The sequence below is a fragment of the Coregonus clupeaformis genome, chromosome 27, assembly GCF_020615455.1.
Source record: "Coregonus clupeaformis isolate EN_2021a chromosome 27, ASM2061545v1, whole genome shotgun sequence".
Lineage (NCBI taxonomy): Eukaryota > Metazoa > Chordata > Actinopteri > Salmoniformes > Salmonidae > Coregonus > Coregonus clupeaformis.
Window position 1 is genome coordinate 43,300,661 of NC_059218.1, and position 19,261 is coordinate 43,319,921.

At 43.6% G+C, this 19,261-nt stretch overlaps 1 protein-coding gene across 2 annotated transcripts in view; it reads left to right on the plus strand.

Moving 5' to 3' along the window:
- The window catches only part of tpte (transmembrane phosphatase with tensin homology), a 41,641-nt gene extending 32,091 nt beyond the window's left edge, over positions 1-9,550 (plus strand). For both annotated transcript variants that reach the window (XM_045208225.1, XM_045208224.1), the window contains exons 12-19: positions 1,530-1,618; positions 2,106-2,167; positions 2,304-2,384; positions 3,748-3,853; positions 7,248-7,345; positions 7,609-7,704; positions 8,004-8,074; positions 8,837-9,550. In XM_045208225.1, the coding sequence (XP_045064160.1) occupies positions 1,530-1,618; positions 2,106-2,167; positions 2,304-2,384; positions 3,748-3,853; positions 7,248-7,345; positions 7,609-7,704; positions 8,004-8,074; positions 8,837-8,939 (706 nt within the window). In that variant the 3' untranslated portion in view covers positions 8,940-9,550. The remainder of the gene's footprint in view (positions 1-1,529; positions 1,619-2,105; positions 2,168-2,303; positions 2,385-3,747; positions 3,854-7,247; positions 7,346-7,608; positions 7,705-8,003; positions 8,075-8,836) is intronic.
- The last annotated feature ends 9,711 nt before the right edge of the window (positions 9,551-19,261 follow it).

Here is a 19,261-nt window from a genome sequence, read left to right on the forward strand (position 1 = left end):
ATATGGGTGGGCATGGGAGTGTTATTCTTTGGGATGTTTTCTTAGAATGCATCCCAATAATATATCCTTTCTCCTGAAGGGTGCACTTCAGGGGTGCGTGCTTAGTCCCCTCCTGTACTCCCTGTTCAACCACGACTGTGTGGCCAAACACGACTCCAACACCATCATTAAGTTTGCTGACGACACAACAGTGGTAGGCCTGATCACCGACAACGATGAGACAGCCTATAGGGAGGAGGTCAGAGACCTGGCAGTGTGGTGCCAGGAAACAAACCTCTCCCTCAATGTCAGCATGACAAAGGAGATGATCGTGGACTACAGGAAAAGGAGGGCCGAACAGGCCCCCATTAACATCGACGGGGCTGTAGTGGAGCGGGTCGAGAGTTTCAAGTTCCTTGGTGTCCACATCACCAACAAACTATCATGGTCCAAACACACCAAGACAGTCGTGAAGAGGGCCGACAACACCTTTTCCCCCTCAGGAGACTGAAAAGATTTGGCATTGGTCCCCAGATCCTCAAAAAGTGCTACAGCTCCACCATCGAGAGCATCCTGATTGGTTGCATCACTGCCTGGTATGGCAACAGCTCGGCCTACAGAGGGAAGTGCGTACGGCCCAGTACATCACTGGGGCCAAGCTTCCTGCCATCCAGGACCTCTATACCAGGCGGTGTCAGAGGAAGGCCCTAAAAATTGTCAAAGACTCCAGCCACCCTAGTCATAGACTGTTCTCTCTGCTACCGCACGGCAAGCGGTACCGGAGCACCAAGTCTAGGTCCAAAAGGCTTCTTAACAGCTTCTACCCCCAAGCCATAAGACTCCTGAACAGCTAATCATGGCTACCCGGACTATTTACATTAACCCCCCCCTTTATTTTTACACTGCTGCTACTCACTGTTTATTATCTATGCATAGTCACTTTACCCCTACCTACATGTACAAATTACCTCAACTAACCTGTACCCCCACACATTGACCCGTACCCCCTGTATATAGCCTCGTTATTGTTATGTCATTTTATTGTTACTTTTTATTTATTTTTTTACTTTAGTTTATTTAGTAAATATTTTCTTAACCCTATTTCTTGAACTGCATTGTTGGTTAAGGGCTTGTAAGTAACCCCTGTTGTATTCGGCGCATGTGACAAATAAAATCTGATTAGATTTGTTCACCTCCCTTTATGGCTTTAAAAGAAAACCACTTGTGTAAAGGAATATGGTAGAAAGTCAATAGTTTTAAATGTGTGGGGAGGAGTGCATGGGTTCACTTCAGGAAGAAGGACTTCAGGGGGGAAGGACTTCAGGGGGGAAGAACTTCAGGGGGAAGGACTTCAGGGGGGAAGGACTTCAGGAGGAAACTCTTCAGGGGGGAAGGACTTCAGGAGGAAGGACTTCAGGGGGGAAGGACTTCAAGGGGGAAGGACCAGGGGGAAGGACTTCAGACAGGGTTCAGGTTATTCTACTTGTTCTTCACTTTTCTATCAAATAGTTTGATTGACATCTGTGTGTGTGTGTGTGTGTTCATCTCAGGGACATGCTGAAGTACACTGCCGGTGTGAGAGCGTGGATGGCAGCAGACCCCAACAACATCATCGCCATACACTGTAAAGGAGGAAAAGGTAACTTCTACGCCATCTACTGGTAATATACTGTAGTTGCAGCCAGCTGTGATGACACTGTAAAGGTAACTGGGGCTGTTTTTCATGATTCGTGCTAGGCCCCTGGAGGCTGATATAGCCAAGGGGGGAAGTGGGGGGAGCAACTCCATATTCATTCCCATGATTTTGGAATGTCCACATACTTATGGCAATGTAGTGTATTTGCTACTGCTCGGAAAAATAATCTCGGTAGACCAACAGTTTATGGCCCAAACAATCGACCAGTCAGCCATATTGTTTACGTTTATTTTCTTTACGAACATTGGAGTGAAACAAGCTTCTATTTTGGATTCTGATCAGGTACGACAGTTAAAGCTCAAGAGGCATTTATAAGTAACATTCTTCAAGAATCAATGTTTACATTTCAATAATTTTTAAGAAGTCCAAAAATGGATGAAGCAACTGCAGATTGCCCCCTTTTTTTTAACAGTGGTGTGTGTTCCTACAGGTCGTACGGGGACTCTGGTGTGTACCTGGCTCGTTGACAGTGACCAGTTTGAGAGTGCTCAGGTAGGGCAACTCCTACACATGTTTTTGAAATTGTTAAGGTATTTCAGCACGGCACAGTATTTAAACTGGTTTAACACAAAAATAAACACCCCTCCCAGAGCTCCAGGGACTAATGCGGTTATATAATGACCCACAGGACAGTTTGGATTACTTTGGGGAGAGGAGGACAGACAAGAGCCGCAGCTCCAAGTTCCAGGGAGTGGAGACCCCGTCTCAGGTACACGTAGATATGACTTAACTCATGCTGAGTCTCAGGTACACGTAGATATGACTTATCTCATGCTGAGTCTCAGGTACACGTAGATATGACTTAACTCATGCTGAGTCTCAGGTACACGTAGATATGACTTAACTCATGCTGAGTCTCAGGTACACGTAGATATGACTTAACTCATGCTGAGTCTCAGGTACACGTAGATATGACTTAACTCATGCTGAGTCTCAGGTACACGTAGATATGACTTAACTCATGCTGAGTCTCAGGTACACGTAGATATGACTTAACTCATGCTGAGTCTCAGGTACACGTAGATATGACTTAACTCATGCTGAGTCTCAGGTACACGTAGATATGACTTAACTCATGCTGAGTCTCAGGTACACGTAGATATGACTTAACTCATGCTGAGTCTCAGGTACACGTAGATATGACTTAACTCATGCTGAGTCTCAGGTACACGTAGATATGACTTAACTCATGCTGAGTCTCAGGTACACGTAGATATGACTTAACTCATGCTTAGTCTCAGGTACACGTAGATATGACTTAACTCATGCTGAGTCTCAGGTACACGTAGATATGACTTAACTCATGCTGAGTCTCTGGTACACGTAGATATGACTTAACTCATGCTTAGTTGCAGGTACACGTAGATATGACTTAACTCATGCTGAGTCTCAGGTACACGTAGATATGACTTAACTCATGCTTAGTCTCTGGTACACGTAGATATGACTTAACTCATGCTGAGTCTCAGGTACACGTAGATATGACTTAACTCATGCTGAGTCTCAGGTACACGTAGATATGACTTAACTCATGCTGAGTCTCAGGTACATTGTCTTCGTTTAAACAGGCAGCCCAATTCTGATCTTCGTGGAAAAAAAAAATACTAGTTAGTGAAAACATAGATGAGAATTGGGCTGGCTGTGTAAACGCAAACGTAGAGAAATAAAGGTGGTGCAGAGTGTTACTCAACAAGGCCACAGGTAACATTTGGGTCCAAAAGCTGTGCCATGCAATGTTTGAAAAGGCCATTTCTTGGCACCGGGCTAGTTTGGCACGTTACCTACTAACCCGGCCTGAAGAGCATTACCCTCGGGCTAGCCCGGCCTGAAGAGCATTACCCTCGGACTAGCCCGGCCTGAAGAGCATTACCCTCGGGCTAGCCCGGCCTGAAGAGCATTACCCTCGGACTAGCCCGGCCTGAAGAGCATTACCCTCGGGCTAGCAGGCTAGCTCCATTTCCATCTGTGTGTGTGTCTCTGTGTGTGTGTGTGTGTGTGTGTGTGTTTGTTTTCTCTGTATATTTTGTGTGTGGGTTGCTATGAGGTGATGATGGTGTGTGTGTGTGTTACAGAGCAGGTATGTGGGTTACTATGAAGTGATGAAGACTAAGTTCAACAGACAACTTCCTCCAGAACAGAGCCTGAAGATCAAGAGCATCCGCATCCACTCCATAGCAGGTTTGATTGAATATCTATCCACTATAATATCTACTCCATAGCAGGTTTGATTGAATATCTATCCACTATAATATCTACTCCATAGCAGGTTTGATTGAATATCTATCCACTATAACATCCACTCCATAGCAGGTTTGATTGAATATCTATCCACTATAATATCTACTCCATGGCAGGTTTGATTGAATATCTATCCACTATAATAACATCTACTCCATAGCAGGTTTGATTGAATATCTCTCCACTATAATATCTACTACATAGCAGGTTTGATTATTTGATAAAAACTGTAAAGGCGGCTCCACCCAGAGACATTACATACTGCACATAAAACATTATTAAGGATAAAACACAATGAAGCCTAAAGGCTTATTTCCATTGTTGTAATACCCCATAATGTCATTTGTTTAAATGTAATGTTTATTTTTAACAAATGAATTAAAAATGAAAAGCTGAAATGTCTCGAGTCAATAAGTATTCAACCCATTTGTTATGGCAAGCCTAAATAAGTACAGGAGACAAATTTGCTTAACAAGTCACATAATAAGTCACATGGACTCATAGTGGTTAACATGATTTTTGAATGACTACCCCCATCTCTGTACCACACACACACAATTGTCTGTAAGGTCCCTCAGTCGTTCAGTTAATTTCAAGCACAGACTCCACCACAAAGACCTGGGAGGTTTTCTAATGCCTCGCAAAGACACCTATTACAGTTTGTTCAGAAAATCTTCAGACCCCTTGACTTTTTCCACATTTTGTTACGTTACAGCCTTATTCTAAAATGGATTGAATAATTGTTTTTCCTAAAAAGCAATCTACACACAATACCCCATAATGACAAAGCAAAAACAGGTTTTTAGAAAATGTTGCTAAAAAACTAAAAACGGATACCTTATTTACATAAGTATTCAGACTCTTTGCTTTGAGGCTCGAAATTGAGCTCCGGTGCATCCTGTTTCCATTGATCATCCTTGAGATGTTTCTACAACTTGATTGGAGTCCACCTGTGGTAAATTCCATTGATTGGACATGATTTGGAAAGGCACACACCTGTCTATATAAGGTCCCACAGTTGACAGTGCATGTCAGAGCAAAACCAAGCCATGAGGTCGAAGGAATTGTCCGTAGAGCTCCGAGACAGGATCGTGTCGAGGCACAGATCTGGGGAAGGGTACCAAAAAATGTCTGCAGCATTGAAGGTCTCCAAGAACACAGTGGCCTCCATCATTCTAGAGCTGGCCGCCTGGCCAAACTGAGCAATCAGGGGAGAAGGGCCTTGGTCAGGGAGGTGACCAAGAACCCGATGGTCACTGACAGAGCTCCAGAGTTCATCTGTAGAGATGGGAGAACCTTCCAGAAGGACAACCATCTCTGCAGCACTCCACCAATCAGGCCTTTATGGTAGAGTGTCCAGATGGAAGCCACTCATCAGTAAAAGGCACATGACAGCCTGTTTGGAGTTTGCCAAAAGGCACCTAAAGGACTCTCAGACCATGAGAAACAAGATTCTCTGGTCTGATGAAACCAAGATTGAACTCTTTGGCCTGAATGCCAAGCATCACGTTTTGAGGAAACCTGGCACCATCCCTACGGTGAAGCAAGGTGGTGGCAGCATCATGCTGTGGTGATGTTTTTCAGCGGCAGGGACTGGGAGACTAATCAGGATCGAAGGAAAGATGAAAGGAGCAAAGTACAGAGAGATCCTTGATGAAAACCTGCTCCAGAGCGCTCAGGACCTCAGACTGGGGTGAAGGTTCACCTTCCAACAGGACAACGACCCGAAGCACACAGCCAAGACAACGCAGGAGTTGCTTCAGGACAAGTCTCTGAATGTCCTTGAGTGGCCCAGCCAGAGCCTGGACTTGAACCCGATCGAACATCTCTGGAGGGACCTGAAAATAGTTGTTCAGAGACGCTCCCCATCCAACCTGACAGAGCTTGAGAGGATCTACAGAGAAGCAATCGCTGCCAAAGTTGCTTCAACAAAGTACTGAGTAAAAGGTCTGAATACTTATGTAAATGTGATATTTCAGGGTTTTTTTTCTTTTATACATTTGCTAAAATGTCTAAACTGTTTTTGATTTGTCATTATGGGGTATTGTGTGTAGATTGATTAGGAATAAGGCTGTAATTGATTTAGAATAAGGCTGTAACATAACAAAATGTGGAAAAAGTCAAAGGGTCTGAATACTTTCCGAATGCGCTGTACATTTTAGTCATTTAGCAGATGCTCCATATTTATTTTATTTTATCCAGAGTCACTTACAGTAGTGAGTGCATACATTTTCATACTGGTCCCCCGTGGGAATCGAACCCACAACCCCGGCTTGGCAAGCGCCATGCTCTACCAACTGAGCCCCACGGGACCATTGGTATATGGGTGGAAAAAAAAATAAAAAAGCAGACAGTGAATATCCCTTTGAGCATGGTGAAGTTATAAATTACACTTTGGATGGTGTATCAATACACCCAGTCACTACAAAGATACAGGCGTCCTTCCTGATCAACAACCAACTTGACAGAGCTTGAATCATTTTTTAAAGAATAATGGGCGAATATTGTACAATCCAGGTATGCAACACTCTTAGAGACTTACCCCAAAACACTCACAGCTGTAATCACTGCCAAAGGTGATTTCTAACATACTTATCTAATCAAGACACATTAGTTTTATTTTTCATAAAATGTGTTAAAATCATGGAATTTCTCTTCCACTTTGACATTAGAGGGTTGTTGTCAAAAAGGGACAATTCAATAAATTATAATCCCACTTTGTAACATAAATGTGTAAAAAGTCGAGGGGTGTGAAATACTTTCTGAAGGCATTGTAGTTGCTAGCTAGGTTAACATGTGCCATAGCTGGCCTGCTCGGTCGAGACGTGAACCCGCTAGCCTGGCTAACTAGCTAATCAAACCGGCTCTAAAATTACAATAGCATATTGCCACCACAGTTTCATTAAACAGAACTTTATTGATACCGCTATGTCTATTCGTACCTTGATCGTCAGTATTTGCTACTCTCTGGCCATATTATCTCTAATATTATTTGGAGTCTCATTTTAAATCATGCATGTCAGTGTCCAGGTAATGTTGTTCTGGGTGGCTGTCGACTGATGTTGCAGCATCTTAACCTGATTTGATAAACAACTTATTGAAATGCAAACAGCAGGTGACGAGACCACACTTTAGGCTGCCGTTGACGCCCATGTTGTTTTAGGCCATTTCAAATAGTTATAATTTCACTTACTTAAAAAAAAAAAGCACTGTAATAATGTTCGGTGGCAGGACTTGTGTTACTATCACAACATGCTGCAACACAAGACAAGCTATTAACCCTATGATGATGACAGATGGTTGAATGAGAATCCTTTTTTTCTCTGTGTTCTAGGTGTGGGGAAAGGGAACGGTAGTGACTTGAAGGTGAAAATCATTGTAAGGAAGGAGCTGGTGTTCCAGTGTGTCTGTGCCAAACAACAGAACTGCGCGGTGAGGCACACACAACCGAATGATTGATTGGATTGATTGGTTAATTGATATATTGATCTGTCCCAGGTGTTTCCTGATGTTTTGAAATTATATATTGATGTATTGATCTGTCCCAGGTGTTTCCTGATGTTTGAAATTATATATTGATGTATTGATCTGTCCCAGGTATTTCCTGATGTTTGAAATTATATATTGATGTATTGATCTGTCCCAGGTGTTTCCTGATGTTTGAAATTATATATTGATGTATTGACCTGTCCCAGGTGTTTCCTGATGTTGGTAACAACGCGGTGGTGATCAGCCTGCAGGAGGGGCCTGTTGTCAGCGGCGACGTTAAGGTCATGTTTGAGTCCTCTGCTGTGAGTACCTGTGGTTGGGGGAAGAATTTAGACGTGACACAAGAGTACCTGTATTCAGGGAAAGACTTTAGAGGTAACACAACTAACTGGAGCTTGTGTTTGGGGGAAGATTGTAAACGTAACACAACTAATGGAAGCTTCTAGTAAGGGGAACATTTTTAAAAGCCATTTGAAGCTGGTGTTTAGGGACATATTTCAAATGTAACACGAATACAATTCATACTCGCATAGCCCTTTGGTGTGCATTTTATCTTCAGTATATTGTCTTCTAATAATACTTCCTGTATCTTCCTCTCCAGGGTCTCCCTAAAGGATATGAAGACTGTCCTTTCTATTTCTGGTTCAACACCTCCTTCATAGAGGACAACAGGTATGGCTGTCCACTCCATCTGTGGGAATGAGCCCTAATACGCCAATGACTCATGAGGTCTTTGCTAATATTGTGCTACTTACCCTACCTTCAGTCTTTAATAATAATATAATATAATAATAATATATAATATAATAATAATAATATGCCATTTAGCAGACGCTTTTATCCAAAGCGACTTACAGTCATGCGTGCATACATTTTTAACCCCCCTAATGTTGTTCTACTTACCCTACCTTCAGTCTTTAACCCCTAATGCTGTTCTACTTACCCTACCTTCAGTCTTTAACCCCTAATGTTGTTCTACTTACCCTACCTTCAGTCTTTAACCCCTAATGCTGTTCTACTTACCCTACCTTCAGTCTTTAACCACTAATGCTGTTCTACTTACCCTACCTTCAGTCTTTAACCCCTAATGCTGTTCTACTTACCCTACCTTCAGTCTTTAACCCCTAATGCTGTTCTACTTACCCTACCTTCAGTCTTTAACCACTAATGCTGTTCTACTTACCCTACCTTCAGTCTTTAACCCCTAATGCTGTTCTACTTACCCTACCTTCAGTCTTTAACCACTAATGCTGTTCTACTTACCCTACCTTCAGTCTTTAACCCCTAATGTTGTTCTACTTACCCTACCTTCAGTCTTTAACCCCTAATGCTGTTCTACTTACCCTACCTTCAGTCTTTAACCCCTAATGCTGTTCTACTTACCCTACCTTCAGTCTTGAAAACCCAGTGGTTTATGTTTTGTTCTCTCCCCAGACTGGTCCTGTCTAGAGAAGAACTGGACAACCCCCACAAGGCCAAGACCTGGGATCTCTACAAGGAGGACTTTGGAGTCACCCTGTCTTTCTCTGAACCATGACCTCTAACCTTTAACCCCTGTCCCACTCTGAGCCCTTACCCCCGGTAACAACCCTGTGTGTGTGTGCCAAATATCACCTTATTACCTGTATAGTGCCCTTGGGGCCTGTATAAAAGTAAAGCACTGTATAGGGAATAGGGTACCATTTGGGATGCAAGCCTTCTCTGACCCCTGACCTTTAACCTCTGACCCATGATATCCCTGTCAGACTAAAGGGTCTGCACTTCCTGAACTAGCCAAAAGACACTCCACTACCAGAAATGACTGGCTTTGTCCCAATCATCTATCCTTCCTCCCGGGGTGTGCACTTGTTCATTTCCTTTCCATCATTTGATAAGCAAATTACTGGTATAAGAAATATGGTAGAAACTCTAGCCTGTGCCTCCACCAATCCAACGCAGGAAGCAGCGAACATGTGTACACTTCAGGAGAAAGGAGATATTATTGGGACCGCGACCCCCTGGTGTCTGTCTGTTTGCACTGAGCCGTTAGACCACTCTCTGTGGTCAATCTGTGGATCCACTCTGTCATTTTAGCATGATTTTCTATTACATTTCAAACATTTCTGTAAAAAAAAAAAAAGGGATCATTTGGATGTGAGGGATGTTCAACACTAAAGCCTTAAAGATGATTGTTGTGGAGACCTTGAAGAATATGGGTTGGTTTCCCGGACATGGATTAAGCCTAGTCCAGGACTAGGCTAATCTGAAACCAGGCCTATAAATTAAACCTTGAATATTATATTCTAATATTCTCCTGTCAATCCAAAGGTGTATACTACAAAGCAAGATCAATAAATTAGCAAACTAAGCCTAAATGATCTGAAATAACTTTTTATTTGTTTAATAAGGATAAACTTGAAATGGGCATGGTCCAATTGACTCAACAACCAGAAACAAATGTCTGAGTTTAGCTTTCTTAATGAATCAGAAAATCAATAGTTATTTCTGGTTGTTTATCAGTTAGCTGGCTAACTCGTTGAACCAGCTGTGTAGTAGCAGCTCTCTGGACAGTGAAATGGGCGGTAGCTGAGGCAGATTGGGTTTTCTAATTCACTACAATATCACAGTGTGTTCCAATTAAAAATACACCTACACAGATTTCCATATGTCATGTTTTTTTCTTCTTCATATTTTACTCCAATAACACATTATACTTGTACATACTGTAGATGACAATGTTCCTGCTTTCACAGAGACCACATTCACGGTAAATGCTGCATATGTCGGCTCAATCGGAAATTACCTTTAAAATGTCAATCTCGCTATAACCATTGACTTCCGCGGTCCAGATTGAATCTAAGCCTAACTTAATACAGTCTAGTCTTTATAAGTGTAATGACAGTGAAACCCATTTAACCAAAGAACCATACGTGTGTTTTTCATTTTCAGATGATTACTGATTTATTTTTAGCATATTATAAGTTTACTGTAATGTCCAGAGTCTCAACAGGCATGGAAGTGACTTGTACATGTTGTCATTTATGTAATATAAAGACTGGGTGATTCATAACGACTATACAACAAGAAATATACTGTATCACAACTTTCCAAAAAAACTCAGATTCTTCGGTTGAAAGGGTTCTGTTATAAATGCATTCCCGTGACGACTTCTCAGACCGGAAGGAAGTAGTGTGTCTCGTGACGAGGAATGATGTCGCTGCCGTGTTTACCCAGGGTTACTATGGAGACACGTTCAGTAGCCAAACGTTAGCGGACGTTGCAGATAGAAATTCCATGAACAGAGCTGATGTGATTCCTTATTCTACATGTCAGAGAGGCATGTTTGCTAGCAGATTTCTTTCTGAACATTTCAGGGAGGTTCAGTGAGCCTCACACTTCACAAATGGCACACTATTCCCTTCATAGTGCCTCAGGGCCCTGGGTTATGTTGTCATTTAGCTAAATGGGGTTATGTAATTCAACTACTGAACAAAAATATATTTTTTTGAACCATAAAATTAGCCTAAATGATATAAAAGATCAGAGTTTTTTTTTCATCAAACAGGCAAAGAGTCAATACAGGACTAAGATTGAATCATACTACACTGTCTCTGACACTCGTCGGATGTGGCAGGGCTTGAAAACTATTACAGACTACAAAGGGAAGCACAGCCGCGAGCTGCCCAGTGACACAAGCCTACCAGACGAGCTAAACCACTTCTATGCTCGCTTTGAGGCAAGCAACACTGAAGCATGCATGAGAGCACCAGCTGTTCCGGATGACTATGTGATCACGCTCTCCGTAGCCGATGTGAGTAAGACTTTTAAGCAGGTCAACATTCACAAGGCCGCAGGGCCAGACGGATTACCAGGACGTGTACTCCGAGCATGTGCTGACCAACTGGCAAGTGTCTTCACTGACATTTTCAACATGTCCCTGACTGAGTCTGTAATACCAACATGTTTCAAGCAGACCACCATAGTCCCTGTGCCCAAGGACTCTAAGATAACCTGCCTAAATGACTACCGACCCGTAGTACTGACGTCTGTAGCCATGAAGTGCTTTGAAAGGCTGGTCATGGCTCACATCAACAGCATTATCCCAGAAACCCTAGACCCACTCCAATTTGCATACCGCCCCAACAGATCCACAGATGATGCAATCTCTATTGCACTCCACACTGCCCTTTCCCACCTGGACAAGAGGAACACCTACGTGAGAATGCTATTCATTGACTACAGCTCAGCATTCAACACCATAGTGCCCTCTAAGCTCATCACTAAGCTAAGGATCCTGGGACTAAACACCTCCCTCTGCAACTGGATCCTGGACTTCCTGACGGGCCGCCCCCAGGTGGTAAGAGTAGGTAACAACACATCTGCCACACTGATCCTCAACACGGGGGCCCCTCAGGGGTGCGTGCTCAGTCCCCTCCTGTACTCTCTGTTCACCCATGACTGCATGGCCAAGCACGACTCCAACACCATCATTAAGTTTGCCGACGACACAACAGTGGTAGGCCTGATCACCGACAATGATGAGACAGCCTATAGGGAGGAGGTCAGAGACCTGGCCGTGTGGTGCCAGGACAACAACCTCTCCCTCAACGTGACCAAGACAAAGGAGATGATTGTGGACTACAGGAAAAAAAAGAGGACTGAGCACGCCCCCATTCTCATCGACGGGGCTGTAGTGGAACAGGTTGAGAGCTTCAAGTTCCTTGGTGTCCACATCACCAACGAACTATCATGGTCCAAACACACCAAGACAGTCGTGAAGAGGGCACGACAAAGCCTATTCCCCCTCAGGAGACTGAAAAGATTTGGCATGGGTCCTCAGATCCTCAAAAAATTCTACAGCTGCACCATCGAGAGCATCCTGACTGGTTGCATCACCGCCTGGTATGGCAACTGCTTGGCCTCCGACCGCAAGGCACTACAGAGGGTAGTGCGTCGGCCCAGTAGAGAGAGAGAGAGAGAGAGAGAGAGAGAGAGAGAGAGAGAGAGAGAGAGAGAGAGAGAGAGAGAGAGAGAGAGAGAGAGAGAGAGAGAGAGAGAGAGAGAGAGAGAGAGAGAGAGAGAGAGAGAGAGAGAGAGAGAGAGAGAGAGAGAGAGAGAGAGAGAGAGAGAGAGAGAGAGAGAGAGAGAGAGAGAGAGAGAGAGAGAGAGAGAGAGAGAGAGAGAGAGAGAGAGAGAGAGAGAGAGAGAGAGAGAGAGAGAGAGAGAGAGAGAGAGAGAGAGAGAGAGAGAGAGAGAGAGAGAGAGAGAGAGAGAGAGAGAGGTGTCAACTTTTGTTTGATTGATGACCCGGTCATTAGTCCCGCCCCCATGAGCCATTCTGTCATTCTGCCAAGGCTTTTGTTTTGGCAGAATGACTCATCTTGTGGTGAGTAGGTCTACAAGTAGGAGGGATTTCAGTGGTTCAATTACATTTATTCGGAGCACGGAAGGGAACCTGCAAAGCCATTACGCACCTTCATAAGGTAAGTCTGACTATCAACTACTGAGAAATGCATAAGAAAGGTGTGTGTGTGTTTGGTAACTAAATAATGATGCTAATTATGCTGTGAGGACAAGGAATCCGCTGACACTGTCCTCGATTATAATAGTTTATTATATTGAAGATTTCAGCGCCAATTTACAGACTTCTGCAGACATCTGGAGAACAACTGACCCAATCTCTAATATGTTGTTACTCTCCCTCCTTTGTCCCAAGTATTTATAATCTGTGACATGATATGGGTGGTTTCCCCTACAGTCCCAGGACGCCACATAACAGACTTCCTCTGCTCTCCAGATGCTTCCTCAAGCTGAGTCAACTTCCTCTAACACACCATTTGCAAACATCAGCAAAGTTATAAATTGTTTAGACACTACATGTGCTTTTGTAAGTCTGAATCGGGCCCTACGTGAATATTAAAATGAACATAATATACTAATTTATCTGCCTTGATTATGAGATCCGATAGGAATTCATGAAACTCAGGGATTAACGATGTACAGTGCCTTCGGAAAGTATTCAGACCCCTTGACTTTTTTCACATTTTGTTACGTTACAGCCTTATTCTAAAATGGATTAAATTTAAAAAATATCCTCAGCAATCTATGCATAATGCCCCATAATGACAAAGCAAAAACAGATTTTTAGAAATTGTAGCAAATTTTATAAAAAATCAAAAACAGATACCTTATTTACATAAGTATTCAGACCCTTTGCTATGAGACTCGAAATTGAGCTCAGGTGCATCCTGTTTCCATTGATCATCCTTGAGATGTTTCTACAACTTGATTGGAGTCCGCCTATGGTATTGATTGGACATGATTTGGAAAGGCACACACCTGTCTATATAAGGTCCCACATGTCAGAGCAAAAACCAAGCCATGAGGTCGAAGGAATTGTCCATAGAGCTCCGAGACAGGATTGTGTTGAGGCATAGATCTGGGGAAGGGTACCAGAAATTGCAGCATTGAAGGTCCCCAAGGACACAGTGGCCTCCATAATTCTTAAATGGAAGAAGTTTGGAACCACCAAGACTCTTCCTAGAGCTGGCCGCCCTGCCAAACTGAGCAGTCGGGGGAGAAGGGCCTTGGTCAGGGAGGTGACCAAGAACCCGATGGTCACTCTGACAGAGCTCCAGAGTTCCTCTGTGGAGATGGGAGAACCTTCCAGAAGGACAACCATCTCTGCAGCACTCCACCAATCAGGCCTTTATGGTAGAGTGGCCAGACGGAAGCCACTCCTCAGTAAAAGGCACATGACAGCCCGCTTGGAGTTTGCCAAAAGGCACCAAAAGACTCTCAGACCATGAGAAACAAGATTCTCTGGTCTGAAGAAACCAAGATTGAACTCTTTGACCTGAATGCCAAGCGTCACGTCTGGAGGTAACCTGGCACCATCCCTACGGTGAAGCACGGTGGTGGCAGCATCATGCTGTGGGGATGTTTTTCAGCGGCAGGGACTGTGAGACTAGTCAGGATCGAAAGAAAGATGAACGGAGCAAAGTACAGAGAGATCCTTGATGAAAACCTGCTCCAGAGTGCTCAGGACCTCAGACTGGGGCAAAGGTTCACCTTCAACAGGACAACGACCCTAAGCACACAGCCAAGACAACGCAGCAGTGGCTTCGGGACAAGTCTCTGAATGTGCTTGAGTGGCCCAGCCAGAGTCCAGACTTGAACCCGATAGAACATCTCTGGAGAGACCTGAAAATAGCTGTGCAGCGACACTCCCCATCCAACCTGACAGAGCTTGAGAGGATCTGCAGAGAAGAATGGGAGAAACTCCCAAAATACAGGTGTGCCAAGCTTGTAGCGTCATACCCAAGAAGACTTGAGGCTGTAATCGCTGCCAAAGGTGCTTCAACAAAGTACTGAGTAAAAGGTCTGAATACTTATGTAAATGTGATATTTCTGGGGGTTTTTGAAATATAAATTAGCAAAACAATCCATAACCTGTTTTTGCTTTGTCATTATGGGGTATTGTGTGTAGATTGATGAGGGGAAAAAACTATTTAGTCCATTTTAGAATAAGGCTGTAACGTAACAAAATATGGAAAAAGTCAAGGGGTCTGAATACTTTCCGAATGCACTGTACAGGGGCCAGGAGGTAAACAGTAGCTAAAAGTAGAATTGAGTAGGCTGCATAGGTTTAATGACTAGAACCTCAAAAGATAAAGTCATTTTTAGTAAATTTAAATTTGGTGGCTTGAATGTTAGCAACACCTCTAGCGTAGCCAGGAGGAGAGGAGAGCCAGGAGGAGAGGAGAGCCAGGAGGAGAGGAGAGCCAGGAGGAGAGGAGAGCCAAGAGGAGAGGAGAGCCAAGAGGAGAGGAGAGCCAAGAGGAGAGGAGAGCCAGGAGGAGAGGAGAGCCAAGAGGAGAGGAGAGCCAGGAGGAGAGGAGAGCCAAGAGGAGAGGAGAGCCAGGAGGAGAGGAGAGCCAAGAGGAGAGGAGAGCCAGGAGGAGAGGAGAGCCAGGAGGAGAGGAGAGCCAGGAGGAGAGGAGAGCCAGGAGGAGAGGAGAGCCAGGAGGAGAGGAGAGCCAAGAGGAGAGGAGAGCCAAGAGGAGAGGAGAGCCAGGAGGAGAGGAGAGCCAGGAGGCCTCATTTTAAAGCAGTACATTCATCAGAGACACATAACAACTCACATAATTCTGCCCCAAAACAATGAACATTCCTCTCACCAAGTGGAATATGGGCTATTTAGGTGATGCCATCAAGGGGCGTAAAATATTTAGGCAAGGGCCGTAAAATATTTAGCTTGTCCATGCCCAACGATCCTCTCCAGGATGCTGTTGGGAGAATGCAATGCGGCTCCGTCAAAGTCAGGTAACATAAATCATGTAGTAGCATAGAGTACAGGCCTACGATAGAAAGAATAGTAGCCTGGTTTTACTCCAGCCTACAGTCTACAGAATAGTAGCCTGGTTTTACTCTAGCCTACAGTCTACAGAATAGTAGCCTGGTTTTACTCTAGCCTACAGTCTACAGAATAGTAGCCTGGTTTTACTCTAGCCTACAGTCTACAGAATAGTAGCCTGGTTTTACTCCAGCCTACAGTCTACAGAATAGTAGCCTGGTTTTACTCTAGCCTACAGTCTACAGAATAGTAGCCTGGAGACCAAATATACTGAACAAAAATATAATAAACGCATAATACAACAATTTCAAAGATTTTAATGAGTTAATTTAAGGAAATCAGTTAATTGAAATAAGTAAATTAGGCCCTAATCTATGGATTTCACATGAATGGGAATACAGATATGCATCTGTTGGTCACAGATTCCTTTAAAAAAAAGTAGGGATGTGGATCAGAAAACCAGTCAGTATCTGGTGTGACCATTTGCCTCATGCAGCGCGACACATCTCCTACGGATAGAGTTGATCAGGCTGTTGATTGTGGCCTGTGGAATGTTGTCCCACTCCTCTTCAATGGCTGTGCGAAGTTGCTGGATATTGGAGGGAACTGGAACACGCTGTCGTACACGTCGATCCAGAGCATCCTAAACATGCTTAATGGGTGACATGTCTGGTGAGTATGCAGGCCATGGAAGAACTGGGAGTTGTATTGTCCCCAGCACAAGGTACACCTGTGTAATGATCATGCTGTTGAATCAGATTCTTGATATGCCACGCCTGTCAGGTGGATGGATTATCTTGGCAAAGGGGAAATGCTCACTAACAGGGATGTAAACAAATTTGCGCACAACATTTTAGAGAAATACGCTTTCTGTGCGTATGGAACATTTCGGGGATCTTTTATTTCAGCTCATGAAACTAAGGCAACACTTTACATGTTGCGTTTATATTTTTTGTTCAGTATAGATGGCTTTCTTTAGTTGATTGGTAATGTTCTAAACCCCTTCTCTCCATATATTCTAGTGAGTCTGCCGACAGAAAGGTACACCAAATTTAAAAGGATGGCTTTAGATAAATGTACTGAAAACCCTGCCAGAAAATCTGTTGGCCAGCAAGTGGGAGGGTTATCGGCGATTTAATTAAATGTATTCAGCACGCAAGGGAAGGCCATTACGCACCTGCATATGGTAAGTCTGAACACCAACTACTGAGAAACGGGTAGAAATGGCGTGCGTAGGAAAGGCGTACATTTTAAAGTCAAAATCGGCCCCAATAAGAACTGTGGTTTTGACTAATCACAGAAACCTGGTTAGAGCTAGTCATTTTAGAGAGTTTCTCTCTAGTTCAATCTACACTACTCCCTACACGGTCTTTCTAGTATAGTTGTGTCTAGGTACACTACTCCCAAGATAAACAGTTTCTCTCTAGATAAATGCACAGAGGTTATAGGGTGGTTACCTGGGTCAACGTTACAGAACGTTCAGATATAAACATATCACGCAGAAAATACATTCTTCTATGTCTATGGAGAATACACAATCATTGTGTCTTGAAACTGTATTTATCTGCAGCGTTCTGAACGTTTCACCACTTCTGAACAAATCCATATATTACAATGAAATACACAATCTCTAATTTTGACCAATCCCCCCCCCCAAACTCCCTCTATTGGTCAGGTGGAGAAATGACATCCCATATCACTGTCACCTCCTATTGGTCCAAAGGTAGAAGCATCACATTCTACTCTTCTCCTATTGGTCAGACCAGAGTTGTATTTATATATTTTTTTAGTTACAAATCTGTGTACCATTCAGTAGGTAACAACATTTGGAAATGAGTTCTTGGCTGTATTAATTCCGCCAAACAAAATGTTTTAGTTGCAAAATGTTTTGTCCAACAGAACGAAACGGAGAGGAACCTACCAGAATGTTGTCCAATAGAAACTCTTGTTTTAGTTGCAAAACTAAAATGTTTTGTTTGGCAGAATGAATACAGCCCAGCTATCATCTCCCTGTTTCACTCTGTTTCAAAAACGTTTTCTCCTGTTCTGTTAGTACAGAGCACAAGCAGCAAACCCGGTTCCAAATTCGAGACAAATTGTTTCAAATACTTTCAGTGTTTCGTTGACTCTGCCCGGAGTGCCAAATGGACGGGGACGGGGACGGGGACGGGGGACGGGGGACGGGGGACGGGGACGGGGGGGGGGGTGGTCCGTTTTGGGCTTTTCTATCAGTTAGTTAAGCCAGGCAAGCTCAAACAGGCACAGATAAAGTATTTCAATCTATTTATCGAGAATCTTTGAGTATTTGAAACCCAGGTCTGATAAACATCACAACTACCCTACTTAGGGTTGCAAAATTACTGTAACTTTCCCAACATTCCTAGGTTTTCCAGAAATCCTGGTTGGAGGATTCAGAATTTCTTGCTTATTCTCTTATGATTCTGGGAAACTTTTAACAAGGATTTCCGGAAAACCTGGGATGTTAGCAGAATTTTGGAACCGTAGACCCCCAGGCTCCAGACAGCGAGAGGTAAAGACGGGAAGACATGCTTGGTAAAGGAGCTAAAGTATACAAAAGTCCAATAAATACGTTTACAAATATCACTTAGAAAATAACAAACAACAACAACAATTCCTGTGGTCGGTATTTTTTCAGTCCCAGTGTTCCCAAATGGCCCTATTCGTGGTACTTATATATGTCCTATTTCATGTGTGAATCGGAAATGTTTTTTTTTTTTTTGCATATCCCAACTCTCCCTGAGACACCCTCCGAGAGTGGGGTCATGGCTAGGGGGATCAACCATTATTGACAGAGACCCTGGACCAGTTAGGGTTAAGTGCCTTGCTCAAGGGCAGTATGACAGATTTTTTTCACCACGTCGGCTTGTGGATTCTAACCGCTAGGCTACCTGCCTGACCATTATTATTTTGTAGATCAATCAGTCCAAAATGCATTTGATACACTTGAACACAGTCAATATCTTACCCTGAATCAAAGGTTAGGGGATACATTTAACCTACCCTACCCAGAGGTAATATCCATGTAGAGAGAGCGGAAGACTGGAGTGGATTTGGGTTCGGTCTGGATTGGAAGCGCTTCTGTTAGTGTTATTGTTGCTGGTAAAACTGAAACAGTTTATAAAACATCCTTAAACGTTGGATTAAAATCATCTGTAAAATCCTGGTATCTGAAGACTGTTGGACATCATGTGCTGGTAAAGGTTGTACTGGAGTACAATGTGCTTCCCTTGAGAGAATACGGTTATTTTAACCCTGGTTCCATTTGGTTGGTAGTTATCTCTGGTACAGACACATTTGTGGTAGCAGAGATGGACTGGCCATGGACCGGTGTGTGTTAGAAATGCCCGGGCGGTTTCTGGTCCCAGTCCGTTCCTGCATGGTGGGGGTGGTTTGGACCCCGAATAACTGAGCAGACACTACCACTGTTCCCATCTGGTGGTACTCTCAGTCCGTCTGTCTGTCCGTCCGTCCATCTGTCTGTTTCTATTTGTATTTACAGTCTT